Below are 16,780 nucleotides of genomic sequence, written 5' to 3'. Positions count from 1 at the left end.
TAGCCCGGGCTATTCCAGATCTGATTTGTTTTATGTCTCCTCTGTACTCGACGTGACCCAGGCGGAGGTATGCAGTAAAACACATTGCCTTAAGTTTTCTCCCCTCCGCCCCCTCCCACTCACTCTTCTCCCACTCTCTCGTCTTCTTTTTTCCCCTCTTTCTTTTTTTTTTTACCCATTTAAGAGAAACTTCTGGCAGCATGGAACGATTTCAGAACCATTTGTGGGATTGCGTCATGTGATGTAAACAGAGGAAACAGAGGATGCTCATTGGCCTGTCAGCAGGGCCTCCTTCCCTTCACTCAGGCGTTTCCGCAGCGCTGCCCGTCCGTCTTCCACGGGCTGTTATGGGTCTGGATGTGATTCCGACTCTCGCTCCTATGTGTTGGGATGTGGTCAGTAAGCTCATTGCTGACATTCTTGGGTTGTGATGCCAGAGGTTTTTTATTTCCCGCTTTTCCCTCCGCGCTGCTGCGCGGTTAAAACAATCCCTCCTTGAGACGCCTCGCGTATCCTCCTCTTTGTCCACTTTGGTGTATTGCGCCTCGTCCTCCATCATATTTCATTACAACACCCGGGCACTAATGGCACCACTTAATTACGTTTGTAAGCGAGTGCGTGCTGGTGAGGGTCGGTTTTTCTAATCACTTGATATTGACTTTGATGAAAGTTAATCTAACTTCTGGGCTGCGGTCCAAATCTTTTCTTCTTTCTTTTTTCCTTTTTTTTTTTTTCTTTCCACAGCTGAGGTCTCAATTATGTCTTCTCTCTAAGTGAGTGGGCACCTGACAAGGAAGACCAATGAGCACTTTCCTGTTTGGTAATCACATACTTAGACTTGGAAAGAGAAAGGAACCGGCTACTGTACGTAAGGCGTTGGACTTCTGCCACGGTCCACCTACTATTGATGTCTTACAGCAGCTTAAACTCTTCGTACACACGGTCACAGCAGCAGTGACGCACTGATTCACAACCATGAGATGTCGGAAAGGCACGAGTGTGAGCCTCGTTCCGACCCACCGCGCCGACTTATGTCGCCCGCCACAAGCTTTCAAAGGCCTTAGATTGTCGTGAAACGCAGTCTTTGCCGCTTTAAACCGTTAACTGCATCTTTCACAATGCACGTTGACTTTGTGACCCTCGGTGCGATGGCCACTGGACTCCAGTGTTTCCACATCGGCAGAGCTTCCTTTTTTCCATCGAGTGGAGTTGAGAAATGCCTACAAATAAACTCAAAATATCCGGGGCGAAGAAGGGTTAAGGAAAGCTTGGGGAAAAGTACATTTTACAACTTGTGCGCAATGATATTTATGGCTTCCCTGTGATTGTTGCACCAATGTGCGTTTCTCTTAGTAAGACGGAACTGTGACTGCGATTTATGTGCTTCATTCCGACATACATGCAAGTACCTGGACAATATTGGTAGCTGATGTCATTTATAATAAGGCAATATTTAATGGAGTGATTACATTGATACAGTCTCCCGGCTGCAACGGGCCCTCTCCTGGTGAGGCCCTCAGTGAAAATGACTTTGACAGTCCTCCTGTTCTCCTGTTCTCATTAATGGACACGCGGTGGATAACATCTGTGTAAAATGTCAGTTTTCCATAGACGCACCGACGTGGGTACGTTCTGTTCCTTCCGTGTGCACCGTCCCGTAGCCTGGGCTACAAAACGACAACAGCGAGAAAAAAAAAAAAAGAAGTCATTAATATATGCACGTGTGCGAGTGATGCTGCTATTTTAAACTCACGTTTGTGGCAGACTCACACTTTCCTTTGTCAGCGAATAAATAGTACATTTACAACATTGTCTTAAGATGATCCGCCCTCCTTTTTTTTTTTTCTCTCTTCAAGTCCTCAACATCCCAAACCATTCTGTCTAAACGGGGCTGACGGCCTATTAACCGGAGAGCGTCGAGGGGCCCCTGCCGCTCAGCGTCTTGCCTTTAAAGACTTTCACATGTCCGCCTTCTGGATTACGAGACGTGTGTCATTGCAGCCATGATGTGAATAAATCAACGGAGGAAAAGATGAGTCAGTGCGGGGCTGCATGCATGCATGCATGCTCGCTCTGCGGCACTTGTTTCTCTTCCCTGCCCTTCCGCCTTCGTCTCGTTGGGGTTTTTTTTTTTTTTTGAACGAAGAGGAAACTCCTAACCCCCCCGCCCCCCCCCCCCCCCCCACCATCACCACCACCACCACCACCACACACACACACGACCACACCGACTAAAACATCGGGGCCGACGTCTTGTTTGCATCTTTCACCACCCAGTTAAAATGACAAGCTTGGGTCACTTTTTGCGTTACTGCACAATAATTACTGCAGACCTCATTTCTTCCTCATTGGTCTGCGCAGATGTTTCCCCCGCGACTCCCAAACTCCGAGGCTGCCAGTCACATTACCAAACCCCCGACCTCCACTCCTCCTCCTCCTCCTCCTCCTCCTCTTCTTCCTCCTCCTGCAGACCCGATCGCCTCGTCGGATGACTGCTATCATTAAATGTGCGTCATGTGGTCGTGAAAAGATGTAAAATCGACTCATTTGACAACGTTTAAGGAAAAGCATCGCAGCATCTGCGCAGCCCTGGATTTTGAATTATCACTCCTACGGCAAGTCCTCCAGATTAATCGTTGATGAATAACTTGCAGTTGCGCTAAATACATTTCTCTCTCTCTCTCTCTCATCACAAACACGTGGTGGTCTTCTCTGTAATTGCTCCTTGAAAGAGCGGGGAGGTGCAGCGGCTGTCACGCGCGCTCTTCTGAGTGGAGGCCCACGGCAGGGGCGGGGGGACTGGGGGGGGGGGGGGGGGATAAACCATCACCTTGAACGCCGTGTTTAGCCGACCACCCAAGACACGGCGTCGCACGTGCACGTGCCCACGCGACGGAGAGAAAAGGCACGTCCTCGCTTTTTGAAGATGGCACTGCAGGAGCTCGCCGGCGGGAATAAATCCGACTGTAACACGCGCTTGAAAACCAGCATGAAAAGTAACCAGCCGGCCTTGACTCTCGTCAGGATGAGGCGCCGTCACAGATAAGACTTTTATTTATATTTAGCCGGTAATTGAAGTCGGCTTAAAACGGCATATTTTTAGCGCTCCTTTTAAAGTCACCAAAAAAAAACAAAAACCCTCCAAACGCGCGGACTCGTCGCGCTCGTCTCAGCTCTCTTCTCTTTTCCCCCCCTGTCTGCAACGCGGCACACGTGCGCTATGTGGCATAAAAGTCACTGTGACTCAGAGGTCGTGCCCTCTACCCCCCACCCCCCCCACATGCAGTGACTATGTATGTATACGTCCGGGTCTGTTTTTACTCCATACCCTCTGCATCCTCCCCTCCCCCATCCAATCAGCTCCTCCCTGCTCATCTCGTGCAGCCCTCCTCCTCCTCCTCCTCCTCCTCCTCCTCCTACGCCACTACCGCCGCCATCGTCTCTCAGCGCTGCAGACTTCTGCTCTCGCTCTCCGCGCAATGCAATCAGCAAATGGCCTGTCAGGTTGCGGCGCGGCGTCCAGCCGTCGTCCGTCCAGCGCTGCCGTAACTGGGCCGCGTGCAGCCGGAGATCAGCGCCAGCGCTCTTGCCGTCGGACGGCCGCTTCGATGCGCTTCGACGTAAACGCGCACGTCCGTTCTCAGCTACTCGCACGCCCGTGGGCAAAGAAACGAGGCAGCTGCGGCTGACGTGGCGAACCGCGCCGCGCAGGTTCTTTGTGTTGTCGTCGTCGTCGTCGTGCAGTAGGTCAGCGCACACAAGGCCAGACACGGCTTTTGAAGTCGTCGGCTTGCAAAAGATTCTTCTTCTTCCTCTGTGACATTTTTTGGACGTACATATCTGGTAACATTGAGTTTGTGGTCACTCGTTGATTGCGTGGCTAAAGGCTGTTTTTTTTTTTTAATTGTTTATTTGGCACAAAAGGAGGGACAAAATGGCAACAACCGCAGCCCCGCCCACGCAGAAAAGAAAACAACAACAATGACATTCTACTACGAGGCTTTTGGTCGCTGTTACCACCTTCTGCTAGTTTTCTTTTCTCTTGAAGCCGCTACCTTCAGGCCAGTATTTAGACTTCATATGAATTGATTCCAATGTTAATTTGTCACTTGTATTTAAAGTCAGATGCCTTTCCTGAAGCAACCATTTGCTTTTATCTGGTCTCGGCACCAACACAGAGGAGGACACTCCTGCATCAGCTGTCACTGCTGTGTTGTTTACTCCATGAGTTGCGTCAGGAGTTGGTTGGTTGATAGGTGTGGCTGAATGATGCAGACGGACTGAAATGTTTGTTGATGAGAAGGTATTCACCCTTGCCGAATAAGAGAGTGAGAGAAGCCTGGGCGAAGAGAACAGAAAGTACAGGTGGTACAGTTTAGGTGACACATTCAGTCTGTTGTTCTTTTATTTCATTTACTCCTTTATTTATGTGTTAGCCTCCGGTGAATTGTGGCGTCATCTACAGGAAGTGAGTGTTATAATTTAAGACAGTTTTTGTGGTGTCTTATTTGGACATGACACAATAAAATGCATTCATTCATTCATTCATTCCTTCCTTCCACAGTTCTAACATGGCAGTCGGCACATCACTGTTTTTTTTTTTTGAATTTGCTACCAACGTTTGACTCCATTAGAAGACCGTCGGGGATTCAACGTGTGTTTCACCAGTCGGCGGCGAAGCCTCTTCGTCGCTGCGGTCGGAGGAGATGAGAGGAGATTTGTCTCTTCCAGCGGGGTGTGAGTGAGCTTATTCCCAGTCATACCGGTCATGTGCCTGAGATGAGCTACTTTAATTACCCTCAGCGCCGCTCCACTTCACGTGCCATACGTGCCACTCCCCCCCCCCCAGTCATTAGGCGTGACTGTCGGGCGCCCCATCCGTGCGATTTTCAGCGTCGCGGCCGTCTTGCGTGAGCGGAAGCGAGCGGCTTCTCTCCACGTCCTCTCTGTCATGCATGAAATAAGGCCTAGCGTGCGCGCCCGCGTTTGTTGCCTGTGTGGGTTTGGGTTCGACGGTGCAGATGTGCGCAGCTCGCGCGTGGATTTATTACCAATCTGCTGACAGCGTCGGGGAAAGTCCGCAAACGCCGCGGCGTCGGCCCGCGGAAGACGTCTTGGACCCCGCAAACAACAACTGAAACACGTGGGGGAGCAGCTCCGCCCACACACTCGCCGACTTGTCGGTGCAAATTCAATGAGCCACAACGGAAGTCTAAATCATAGATAACATCCCAGTTACTGTTGTTTTTTCTCTCTCTCTCTCTTTTTTTGTGCTGTCGCTGCTCCACATACGCATCTCTGTCTGAAAACACTTTGCCTACTTGTACACTGCACTTTTCACAGTGTGCGCTGTGCGTTACTCGGTGCTGCAAATCAACACCCGGCAGTGACTGGTTGGTCAGTAAAAAAAAAAAATAGTCAAAGCGCCGCAGTACTGTTAACTGCATCTTATCCAGCATTCTAAGAGGGCGTATCGCATTCTTTAAACAGCGGTAAAAAGAACTGTTCTGTCCTTGGGTTTTGTGCCTCAACAAGAAGAAGAAGAAGACCTTTATTGATCCCATGATGGGGAAATTTGCACGCTTCATGTCCTTGTGATCAACATCGGGTCACGTTTTGTTTCGTCACGTCCAGTCAGTGCGGTAAATCTGAGTGTTGCCCCGCGACACTCGGCACTCAACGTGTGTGTGATGCAGGGGGGGGGGGGGGAGTCGGCGCGCAGCGGCCGCGGGCAGGAAACCAGGTTCCTGGACCGGCGTGCCTGAGACTGGAGCGAGCGCAGATCTGGTCTAATAACCTGCTAAATTATTTAGCGCTCTCTCTCAATACTACTGTGCATTTAGTGTAATGGGCTGTCAAGGCTGAATGCAATCACTGGAGGCTGATCACTTGATGATATTGGAAGACGAAAGAGTTTCTTTTTTTTTTCTTCTTCTCCCTCTGTACAGTGAGTGTGCAGAATGTTTACCGTCAGCGTTTCACATTCAGCGTTGATGATTTGCTCCAGCTCTGGTTAAACTTGTTGTATTGAGCCTCTTTCCCTCTTTCCCTCCCAAACAAGGCTGGGAGGTTTTATATCCGAGTTCTAGGGTTGGGCGATTTTGGATGGATTTTTTTTTCTTCTCTGAAATCTTAGATTTTCTTTGATTTTCGATTTCGATTTCGATTTTTTTTTTTTTTTTTTTTTTGGTAAAGCTACAAAAGACAATGGAATGAATTATTTCAAACACTTTATTTTTTAAAGAAAAATAGCAAACTAATTTCCCTATTGGGAATGAAGTGCAACTGAAAGATACTCCAAGTCCTCCTTGGGTTCAGTAAAGTGACGTTCACAGTCTGATGAATCCCTTGGGATTAATGAAGTGAGAGCCTCACTTTCACCAAACTTCACTTGAGAATGAGCAGGTTCTTCATAAACCAAGATGAGTTTCCCTTATTTGGGAATAAACTGAAAACTGAAGAACCAAACACAAAAAAATCCCCCTGTGGATAAACACAAAAATGTTTTTCTGTCATCTTGAGCAACGATAAATGAATAAAGTGCAAAACCTTTGTATTTTGTAGAGGCGAACAGGCCGGAAGCATGTGCGAGGAAAACGCATCATCTTGATTTTTTAACATCACCTTGACTAATAAAACTGCTTCTGATTTGAAATCGATTAATCGCACAGGCCTGCCGTGTTCCAAACTGCACAATCCCAGTCATTGTACCCCAGTGCAGGGCACAAGCTGGCCCTCACACATCAAAGGAACCTAGAATCTAGCAGGTATTATGGCTACATGCTCAATTTCCTGCACAGATTGGTTGTTTATCAGTTGGGATGTGAGCCCAATGCTTTTTTTCCCAGCCGACACTACAATGCCATCTGAACATTTTCTCCTCATGCCTATAAATTACCTGCTTTTTTTTTTTTGCAAAGTAAAACAGGGTTCTAGGGACAATCCAAACCTCGTGTGAGGTCCGACCTCATGCGTGCAATTTTGCAGTTCTTCTTGAGGGAGAGACGGTTTTAAGGGATTCGATTTTTTTTTTCTGCCATGGCCTTGGTTTCCTGTCGAGACGCTGCCAATATGTCCTCCGTTGCTACACAACGTGTGCTTTCACGGGAGTTTTGTGATTAATTTATTTGTTTATTTATTGCGATTGAGGCTGCTTTTAGTTATCATGCAAGTTGTCATGTGTGCACCCTTGTGTCGCTGCAATAAATACCGGCGGCTCGAGCAGGGGAAAAAACTGCAGCATGAAATAAGAGAAGTTAAGAGAGACGCTCGAACCAGAGAAACGACAGGGAGACCTTTTGAAGTTGGAGGTTTAGCTGCTCGAACAGGATGTTGTCTGAAAAGTTGCTCTTGAACTTTTATAAATAGAATAAATAGAAATAGACAGGATGGTGTGCGGCACGATCCAGACTAACAGCTGGATGCAACGCAATGATTGGGATTGTGGAAACAGGAGCAACTGTGGGAAACCCAGGCCAGACTGTGGGAGAACATCCAGGAACAGAACCTGGGATGTTCTCGCAGTGAGTGGTGACCGCCAGGCCGCCTTGTCTGGTGTTGAAGCTGTCGTATAATTAATTACCCATAATATGTACCCAGTATGGGCTGGGCTGTAAATGATTTAGAAACACGGGCTTGAGATCGTTTGGAGTCATTACGATGACGTTGGCTTGTAAAACTGCCCAGAGTTGTTTTTTTTTTTTTTTGTCCTTTCACTTTCCAGATGAGAAATATTTTCCCTCTCTGCTGCATCACGTACCTGCCTCTCTAGAGGTCCAGGCAGTCTGAAGTGTAAATAAATAGGAGCACGTTCTGAAAATGACAGTGTTTTCCACCCCCTCTGTTGGCATCGCTGGCTGGATACACACACACACACACTCACACCGCCGCTGTGTTACGGGACTCTCGCGGACGTAAGGCGATTCCCTCCCTCCCTCCCTCCCCCCCGCTTCAATCAACACCAGTCTCAGCGCTCCCTCCGTGATGAACGAGGGAGGCGGCATGCCGCTCTGGTCTGCACCTGGCCAGCGACTCTCGAATGGCGCGCTGGAAGTGCAGCGGGGGGGGGGGGGGGTTTCTCCTTTTGAACTGCCACTCCTGCTTCGCCTGGTGTTGCGCTCGTGGAGTGAGATCGCTCGCAGTCGGCGGAGACACTTTGTGACACGTCGAACCCTAACGCGCCTCAACACCGCCGCCTCCTCAAGTCCTTGCTGTCATTTTTGCCATTTTTGCTGCATCACGCTGCGAACTCTCTGTTAACCGTCAATGCAGCGAATCCTCCCACGCCGCTTGCGCTCTTCAGGCAACCTGTGCAGCCGAAGCCCTGCATGTTCACGACGGAACCGTGGCATCAGGGCCGCGCTGTTTTCTTATTTAACCTTTATTTTACCAGGAACATCCCACTGAGAGGAAAAACCTCTTTTCCAAGGGAGTCCTGGCTAAGAGGCAGCAAAATGTAATAAAAAAACAAAACAACCACATTTATATATCTATATAGCTATATATCTTAACGTCCAGCGGCAAGCAGCGGTTTGTGTGAACTTGTTCCAGCTGTTGCGCCACGACCTTTGTTCCAATTCCGTCCCGGAGGCAGCTTTGCATCATCATCGTTATTACGTTATCCTCTCAGTTTGGCTGCATTTTGCTGAATCGATGAGCGGCGTTGCGCGTCCGCAGCGGCGGGGAAGTGCTGGATTGTGTTTTCCAGCTACCGTCGGTGCTGTTTTGGCACCGGGCCTCTTGTCTGGTTTCCCTCTGGCTGCTCCGGCTCCCCAACAGTTTTTCCTCCCACTGCTCAAAGACGTGCAAATTAGGTTAATCAGTGACTCTAAATTGCCCTCGGGCGTCGATGCGAGTGTGCAAGCTTGTTTGTCCCTGGATATCGGCCCCGGAATGATCAGCTGACCTCTCTTGGGCTTGACACAAGATAAATAAACCCTCTCTTGCCAGATTGTTGAACGTTTTACTGGGGGGGGGATTCAATTTCATGTTTGTTTTTTTTATTATTTTTATTTTTCATTTTGGAGAAAATATTTCATGCATTTGGATTGTTTTGAATCTCCAGTTGCTGCTCATGTTATTTAGGTCACGCCGGGCAGCCGGTGCCCATTCTCATTACATCAGCTGGGGAACGTTATCATATGTAGTAAATAGCTTAGCGAGACCTTATCTGGACGCGTTAGCAGATAAAAGTGTGTCGTGGCATCGCTTCGGAGTTCGAAGTTCTCAGTCGGGTCAGCGCCGGCCCTCTGAAGGGACTGACGGCTATTTTTAACGGGACGAAAAAACAAAAAAAAACAACAACAACAACCAAACATTTAACCCCTGTCACTGTGCAATGTAAATGATAAACTACCGCACAGTGTTTAGGGTTCACTGTCAAATGCGTCCGTCACGCGCCGTCGCTCCACTCTGGCTTTTATTTGAGTTGAGTGCGCCAGAAGTTCACTTCTGGTCGCGCCTTGCGCTCCTTTGTCGTCGGCCGCGCGTCGCGGTTCACCTCAACCTGCGTGTTGAAGAGAGCCACAAATATTATCTGTCAGCTGCAGCCACTCGCAGTCACATGAATATTTATCGTTCCCCCTCCGTAACAATCGCCACGTCGCGTCGCGGCCCCTTCCGGTCAGATCCTGTTGTTGTGCCCGAGGACGTCGTCAAGCCATCGGGACATTCAGTCACCGGTGTCCCGTGAACGAACCGCAGCAAAGCAGTCACACCCGGTTTCGTCCTCTCCAGGCCGACGCAGGCCGCCGAGAGTCCGTCTTGTTCCTGTGGAGCCGGCGTTCAGCGAGCGTTTTTCTTCTTTCTTTTTTTTTTTTTTGGCGGATTCTGTTGTTGCGACATTCTTTCACTCAAACTTGTGGGTGAACCGGTTGAGTTTGGCGCTGGGTTCGTCAGAGATCCCGGTCAGACACTTTTCACAGCATGGGTTGTTTTTTTTTTGTTGGGTGTTGTTTTTTCGTTTCCACATTTGCAGCGTCTCTTCCCCACCGCCGGAGCGCCGAGATTCCAATGGTTGTCACGGCATTATGTCATCATGTGCGCTTACATACATACATGCATGCATACATCATGAGCCTACACTCACACACACACACACACACACAAACAGGCGCAAACAAGCTTGTCTGTTATATAAGGAATCACGAGTACAGTTTGTCTCACAGTCACGTCGTTCATATTCCCGCTACTGGAGCAGAACGCGCTTGTTGTTCGTCCTGCAGTTAATGAGAAGAGGGGGAAAAAAAATTTTTTTTGAAGTTGTTTAGTTAATGGAGAGTGATGGAGCGATCTGTCAAAACCTTTTGAATTATTCATCCGCCGCCACTCACCTCATTGGCTGCTGATTTGCGAGCGTGTCGTGTTGTTCTGCTTTGCTTTCGCGCTGAAAGGAAAAAAATGTCATTGTTTATTTGTTTATTTTTTTCTAAAGGATGATAACCTTGCTTGGAAACGCCCACCAGCCTGCCCCCCCCCACCCCTTCCTCCTCCTCCTCTATTGTTATGAGGCTGTTAAGTGAAATAGATACCCGCACCGCTATGTAATCAAATGTAACCCAGATCCAGCCTTGTTTTTCAGGAAAATGGAACATGGTCTTTTTTTTTTTCTTCTTTTTTTTCCCCTTCTTGATTCATATGGCTCTAATTCTGCGGCTCGGGACAGAAACGCTGGCGCGCAGTTCACTCACGCAGGGGAAACCTCGGCCTCCCGTTCGTCGAGAGCGGAGGGGAGCGCTGTTTGGACACGAGTGGAAAGAGGCGTCACTTTGTTTTTTATTGTCGAGGTTAAACGCTTTTCCTGCTGCAGATCTTTGGACATGAAGGAAATTTAACAAATCAAAATTTCATCGGGGACCTTCCTCATAAGCCCCCTTACCACTGGCCGAAAACCTGTTTAAACCCGCTAACGATCTGCATTTGGTGGCAGTGGCAGGCTCACCCTAACCCTACGTGAAAGTCAAAGATAAAAAGTCAAAGATTTAAAAAAAAAAAAATCCAATTCGATGCGTGGAGATCTGTGGATTGCGAGACTGTCAGTGGGTCTCCCGACCCTGACGGCAACCTTTAATGACTGAGCACTGCTCGTCTGGCAACAAGCTCATCTCTTCTGTCTCCTCCTCGTGCAGTGATGGAGTCCACCGTCGTGAGCACCTCCACTCTGGCCCAGGATGAGTTCGACAGGAACATGCCGAGGATCTGCGGCGTGTGCGGCGACAAGGCCACGGGCTTCCACTTCAACGCCATGACCTGCGAGGGCTGCAAGGGCTTCTTCAGGTACGTCCAGGGCCACCTGCAAGCCTCCGTCTCGGATCCACCCCACCCGCTCTGCCTCCGGTTAGCAGGAGTCCCGATCGAATAAACCTGGTCCACACACAAGCTGCGTTTCCGTTACACCCTAGAATTGCGCAAAAACCCTAAATAATAAAAATAAAAAACTGGTAATGGAAACGCCTAAACTTCGAAAAACCTCTCAAATGTGGCTAAAAGGTTTTTACGCTCTGATGAGGCGGTTTTCCAGATGTATCGATGTGAAGACTTTTCACTCCACCTCCACGGTTCAGTGGCACCACCAAGCTCATTAAACTTATCCCCGTGTCGTTCCGTAATTCTGACCCCGCAATTCGTCTGCGAGTTCCTCGGTGACGATCCTCACCCAGGAATCCCTCCTTCGTGTCCGCTCCCGCACATACAGACTTTGCCTTCGAACTATCAACTGCTGCCTTCGCCTCCCGATGACAACAGCGACGGCGGCGGCGGCAGCAGTAGTCACAACCGAAATTGCTCCAAAGTGCAAGTGTTTTGTACATCCACCGACCCTCAAAGTAGGAACAAAATCTTTGACGAGAATTACGGCTTATGCGCTTCGCACCATTCGATGGAAAAAAAACAGTAGGTTGCGATTGTACTTTTGTTGAAATTTTTCGAAATATCGCTTTTATTTTGCGGAAAACTGGAATGGAAGCACAGCTACGTGCGCGCGCGGTGCGTCGGGGAAATTTCTCATATCGGCCGGCGAGAAGCAAATTAAACAAAGGTGCTCGTCAGCAAGTCGCGACATATGTTTACATAAAAAGACAAAACACGGGTCTGAACCGGCATATATTAGAGGGGGAGAAGAAGAAAAGCCACCCACACAGATACTTGCACATTTGATGTAATTACCACCCACGGTTGCATAAGAACACACACACACACACACACACACTGACACACAAAGGCTGACAATAGTTCACATTAATGCCCGGCAACACACACGGAATACAGATGAGCCGAGGCCCTATAGCCTCCCAGCCGCCGCCGCCGCTGCTGCGCCCCTTAATAAACACAAGTTTCCGCTTTGACTGAAGTAGCCATTTTTCGGTCGATATTTCAGGGGTGGGGGAGGTGGTGGTGGTGGTGGTGTGGGGGGGAGGGGGGGGATAAAAGAGACGGATGTTTTGACGATATCCTTCCTCGTCTCCGAGCCTCGGCTGGCCCTCCGCTGACCTCTCACTGGCCGCCGCACTCGCCTGCGCGTTCCCTCTCACATCTGTGTGTAATTGTTGGTGCGCGCGTGTGTATGTGTGTGTGCGCGCGCGCGGCTAAATCACCGGGGCTTGACGTCAGCGCTTGGCGAGGCCTCGTCTCTTACCCGCGGATTCCTTGGCGCCCGTCCATATTTGTGCCGTCTCGCTCTCTCTGCCGTCAAGGACAAGAAATAATGTTCCGGGGTCCGGGCGCCGCTACTCGCACCAAACGCCATCGACCTGCCGCGTTAAGCGTAAACACGCGCCGGCGTTTGGCGCCAGCGCTCACTTGCTCCGCGACATTCTCAGAAAAAATAAAAATCCTTGAAAGCGGTGTTTTTTTTTAAAAAGAAACATTTTGTACGGCTATTTGTAACGTGTTTATCGGTCTGCTTTTATTTATTTCTTTTGAAGCAGAACTTGCCTGTTTGCTTCTCCCTCAGGCGCAGCATGAAGCGCAAGGCCACCTTCACGTGTCCCTTCAACGGCAGTTGCACCATCACCAAGGACAACAGGCGCCACTGCCAGGCATGCCGGCTGAAGCGCTGCGTGGACATCGGCATGATGAAAGAGTGTAAGCACGGCGGGACGGGCTGCCTTTTACCTCTGCAGCGCCTGATGCACCTCACAGCAGCAGCAGCCGCAGCTTTGCTTCACATAGCACATTCACAAACAGAGGGACAACGTGTGCTGTGTAATTGGGAGATTTGGCTTGCAATCATTTTTTTGTGAATCGTGTTTTTTTTATTTTCATTTAAAGATTGTTGTTGTTTTTTTTTGTTTTTTGTTTTTTAGCACTCACGTATTTATTACATTGTGTTGCAACTATAGCACTTGTTGGAAATAGGATGCACACTAGCAGTCAGTCAGTGTAGAAAGTTGTAAAGAAAAACAAAAATAATTTTGACTGGCTGTGTTTGTTGTGTACCAAACACAGAAAGTCCCCATTCACAAAAAACAACAAAATCTAAAGAAAAAAAACAGACCATAACCTTAAAGAAAATGAGATATTAGTGTTTGTAATACTGGTACATCTGCTCCGTCGCTCCTCTGCGCGTCTTAAGATGGACCGTCCGAAGAACAAGGAAATTGCACAACACTTTATTTGCCGTTCGGAGACCCTCTCTGGCCCCTTCGTGGCGTCCATTATGTAATATGTGGACGGGGGTCAAGTATCTCAGGGTCTTTGCCACCATTAGAGTGTTTACATGTTCTATTTGAACTCGGCCGGGGGCCTCCTGGCATTGCACGATGTGTGTGGGTATACTTAATCCAAAGTTTGAACACCTGCTTTATGTACAGTCTGGCCGAGGCCTCTTCTTTCCAAACACTCCTGTTTGTTTTCCCAGTCCGTAAATAGCAGCTCGACTTTTAATTTTATTCTCCGGTCCGTCTTCCTCGTGTGATGTCCGTATATTGTCCTCCCCCGCCGCCCTTTCTCTTTTCTCTCCTTTTCTTTCCTTTTTGTAAAAAAGGGAGAGAAAAAACCCCCCCAACAAAAACAAAGCCGCCCTGCCGCCCGCTTCACTTCCAGCTGAATGTTGCTGTTGTCGGGACCCAGCGCTCTCTCCCTCTTTCTGTTTCTCTTTCTGTGAGCTAATTCAGTGGCTGGAACAACAAGGAGGGAACAGAACACAGACAATGAGTTCAGTTGTCCCGGGCGGCGGGGGTCTCCATATGGACTCGCTCCCTCCCCATTCTCTTCCTCTGGAGAATAACAAGCCCCCCCCCCCCCCCAGCGCACCCCGACCAGCGCCGCGCTGCTATAACTGTCATCGCAATCCGAAACACATGTACGGACCGGGGCGAGGCCTTTGTGAGCGGCGAGCGGTCGGAACCGCTTTGATGGCGCCGTACCTGCGACTGTAACGCGATCCCGCTCACCCCCCCCCCCCCCCCCGCCCCCCCCCCAGACCTCCCTCGGCCGCCATTTGCCGCCATTTGCCGCCAGCTTCAAGTCGACTGAATCCTTTAAATTTATTCTGCTCGTTAAAATAAAACAAAAAGAAACGGTGCTCTGTGTCCTGCTGCGCTCGTAGATTTTATTCTGTTTTTTTGAACGTCCCCTTGTGTGCCTCCCTCCCTCCCTCCCTACCTCCCTACCTCCCTCCCTACCTCCCTACCTCCCTCCCTCTTTCTCTCTCCCTCCCTTCGCCCTCAGTCATCCTGACAGACGAGGAAGTGCAGAGGAAGAAGGACCTGATCCAGCGGAGGAAGGACGAGGAGGCGCAGCGAGAGGCGGAGCGGGAGGCGCGGCGGCCCCGGCTGAGCGACGAGCAGAGCCAGGTCATCGCCACGCTGGTGGAGGCGCACCACAAGACCTACGACGACTCCTACTCTGACTTCTGCCGCTTCAGGGTCGGTGCACGGAGACGCGTGACGACGCACCTCACGAGTCGCGTTCGGTCGTCAAGAGTGATTTCAGAATGAGGCCGAGGCTTAGTTTGCAAAGCCGAGCCTCGGTGCTTCGTGCTCTGTGTGGGTTCTCGCTGGGTTCTCCAACTTCCCGCACACGCGCACACACACACACACCATGGGTGTATGTTAAGAACTGGATACCGGACTGGCAATACGGCGGCGAGCCAATTCTCCCCAGTGGCCACTCGAGGTACTGCAGCAAAAAATATCCCATGGGCCCAAAAAGCATTTTTCCCATAGACCACAATACAAAAATAAACACCTTTAAAACAACTGACAGGACGGCTGTGTCCTGAAACGCGATTCATAGCAAATCTTTATGTGCTGGGTTAGTGACACACACAGACACACACACACACAGACACACACACACACACACACACACACACACACACACAAGGCTAATCGGAAACTCCAAATTGTCTGTGGTCGTAAGTGCAGATGGTTGTTTGTCTCTCTGTGTGGCCCTGTGATAAAATTGGCAACTTGTCCAGGGTGTGACACCCCCACCCACCCCCACCCACTCCCACCTGAAGACAGCTGCGATTGGCTTCTGCAGCCCCGACAGCAAATGGATGGAAGGACCAAGTATAATTTCAGAAACGTCGGTAATTGCTTCTGCAGAAGGGGAAACTATCAGAAGTGTCTCCCGGGATAATTTGCGCAGCATTAACAAACACATTTGCAACATTTTAATGTCCATCAAAATGAGAATTTATTTCCGCCTCCGCCAACATATCATTATTTAGAATTGTGGATGCCGTTTTAAAATGCAAATTAAGATAATCAAAGCGTTTTATGTTTTCCGCTTTGCGATTTGTTCCCCGCAGGATTAAGAATTTTCCTGCAATTAAATGCAAATTATTTAGTGATCATCTTTATTAATTTTAATCAGTGTGCTTGTCAATTTGTTTTCAGGAACAACGGCTCCCACTAGTCCCTTTTTCTGTTTTTTCTGTTTTTTGTTTTTTAAACCACTTTCAAAGTCAAAATTGATTTAGTTCCTAATGAGCATCTGGTCAGACATCACTTAGCTGCAACTTTTCTTGTTTCGGTAATATTTTAGATGCCTTTTTTTGTCATTTTAATAGTGTGAATTTGAATAAATGAGCCGCTGCGGTCTTTCTCTTTCCCAGCCTCCTGTTCGCGAGGGCCCGGTGACACGCAGCGCCAGTAGAGCCGCATCCCTCCACTCGCTGTCTGATGCCTCCTCCGACTCCTTCAGTCACTCTCCAGGTGGGAGGCTAACCTTATTCATGAATGATAAACAGCGACTATTTGGAGAAAGAGATGTCGGTTATCACTGCAGGCTACTGCTCCGGTTGCAAGCAAAGCTGTAGTTTTTATACATTCAAGTGATACTTTAAAAATAGATTTGTTTTAAAAAAAAATCAAAAAAAAATCAGCCTTTTGGGAAGAATGAAACACCTGCTACCAAGTCAGCATTGCAGGCCAATGATGTTTGGGATCATGTATCCTTGGTCGCCTGCCAGGCACCCTCTCATGCCACCAGCAACACCTCTCGCTTTACTGTAAGAGACTTGCAAGCTCACTCGTCAGTGTGTGTTTATAATGGTAGAGTTGTTGGAAAGGCCACAGAATATTAGAATGGAGGGGGTCAGAAAGAAACGGGGCCTGCGTGCGTTCAAATGGGAGGGTGCTGGGCAGGCGACCAGAGTTGTGTCGTCCTGCACCCGGCCAGAGGGAGCCGTGTCGGTGACAGTGGCGCCGTCCTCCCTGTGGCACATCAGTGACTCAGACAAAAAATATTTAGGTTGCCAATACCCTTAAGGTAGACAAATACCATTGTGTTCCTTTAAAATTACACTCCTTTTACTCTCCTTAAACGGGTGGCG

The 16,780-nt window shown here is 49.1% G+C and overlaps 1 protein-coding gene across 4 annotated transcripts in view; it reads left to right on the top strand.

Moving 5' to 3' along the window:
• LOC142880459 (vitamin D3 receptor B) overlaps positions 1 to 16,780 on the top strand; it is a 30,864-nt gene that overhangs the window by 7,686 nt on the left and 6,398 nt on the right. For all 4 annotated transcript variants that reach the window (XM_076014404.1, XM_076014402.1, XM_076014401.1 and 1 more), the window contains 4 exons: positions 11,127 to 11,274; positions 12,950 to 13,080; positions 14,668 to 14,864; positions 16,061 to 16,160. In XM_076014404.1, the coding sequence (XP_075870519.1) occupies positions 11,129 to 11,274; positions 12,950 to 13,080; positions 14,668 to 14,864; positions 16,061 to 16,160 (574 nt within the window). In that variant the 5' untranslated portion in view covers positions 11,127 to 11,128. The remainder of the gene's footprint in view (positions 1 to 11,126; positions 11,275 to 12,949; positions 13,081 to 14,667; positions 14,865 to 16,060; positions 16,161 to 16,780) is intronic.

Source organism: Nelusetta ayraudi, unplaced genomic scaffold, assembly GCF_046127955.1.
Source record: "Nelusetta ayraudi isolate G7.1 ecotype Tasmania unplaced genomic scaffold, CSIRO-AGI_Nayr_v1 ptg000168l, whole genome shotgun sequence".
NCBI classification, from domain to species: domain Eukaryota; kingdom Metazoa; phylum Chordata; class Actinopteri; order Tetraodontiformes; family Monacanthidae; genus Nelusetta; species Nelusetta ayraudi.
Note: the sequence above shows the minus strand (reverse complement) of the source record. Positions and strands in the feature narration are given on the sequence as shown.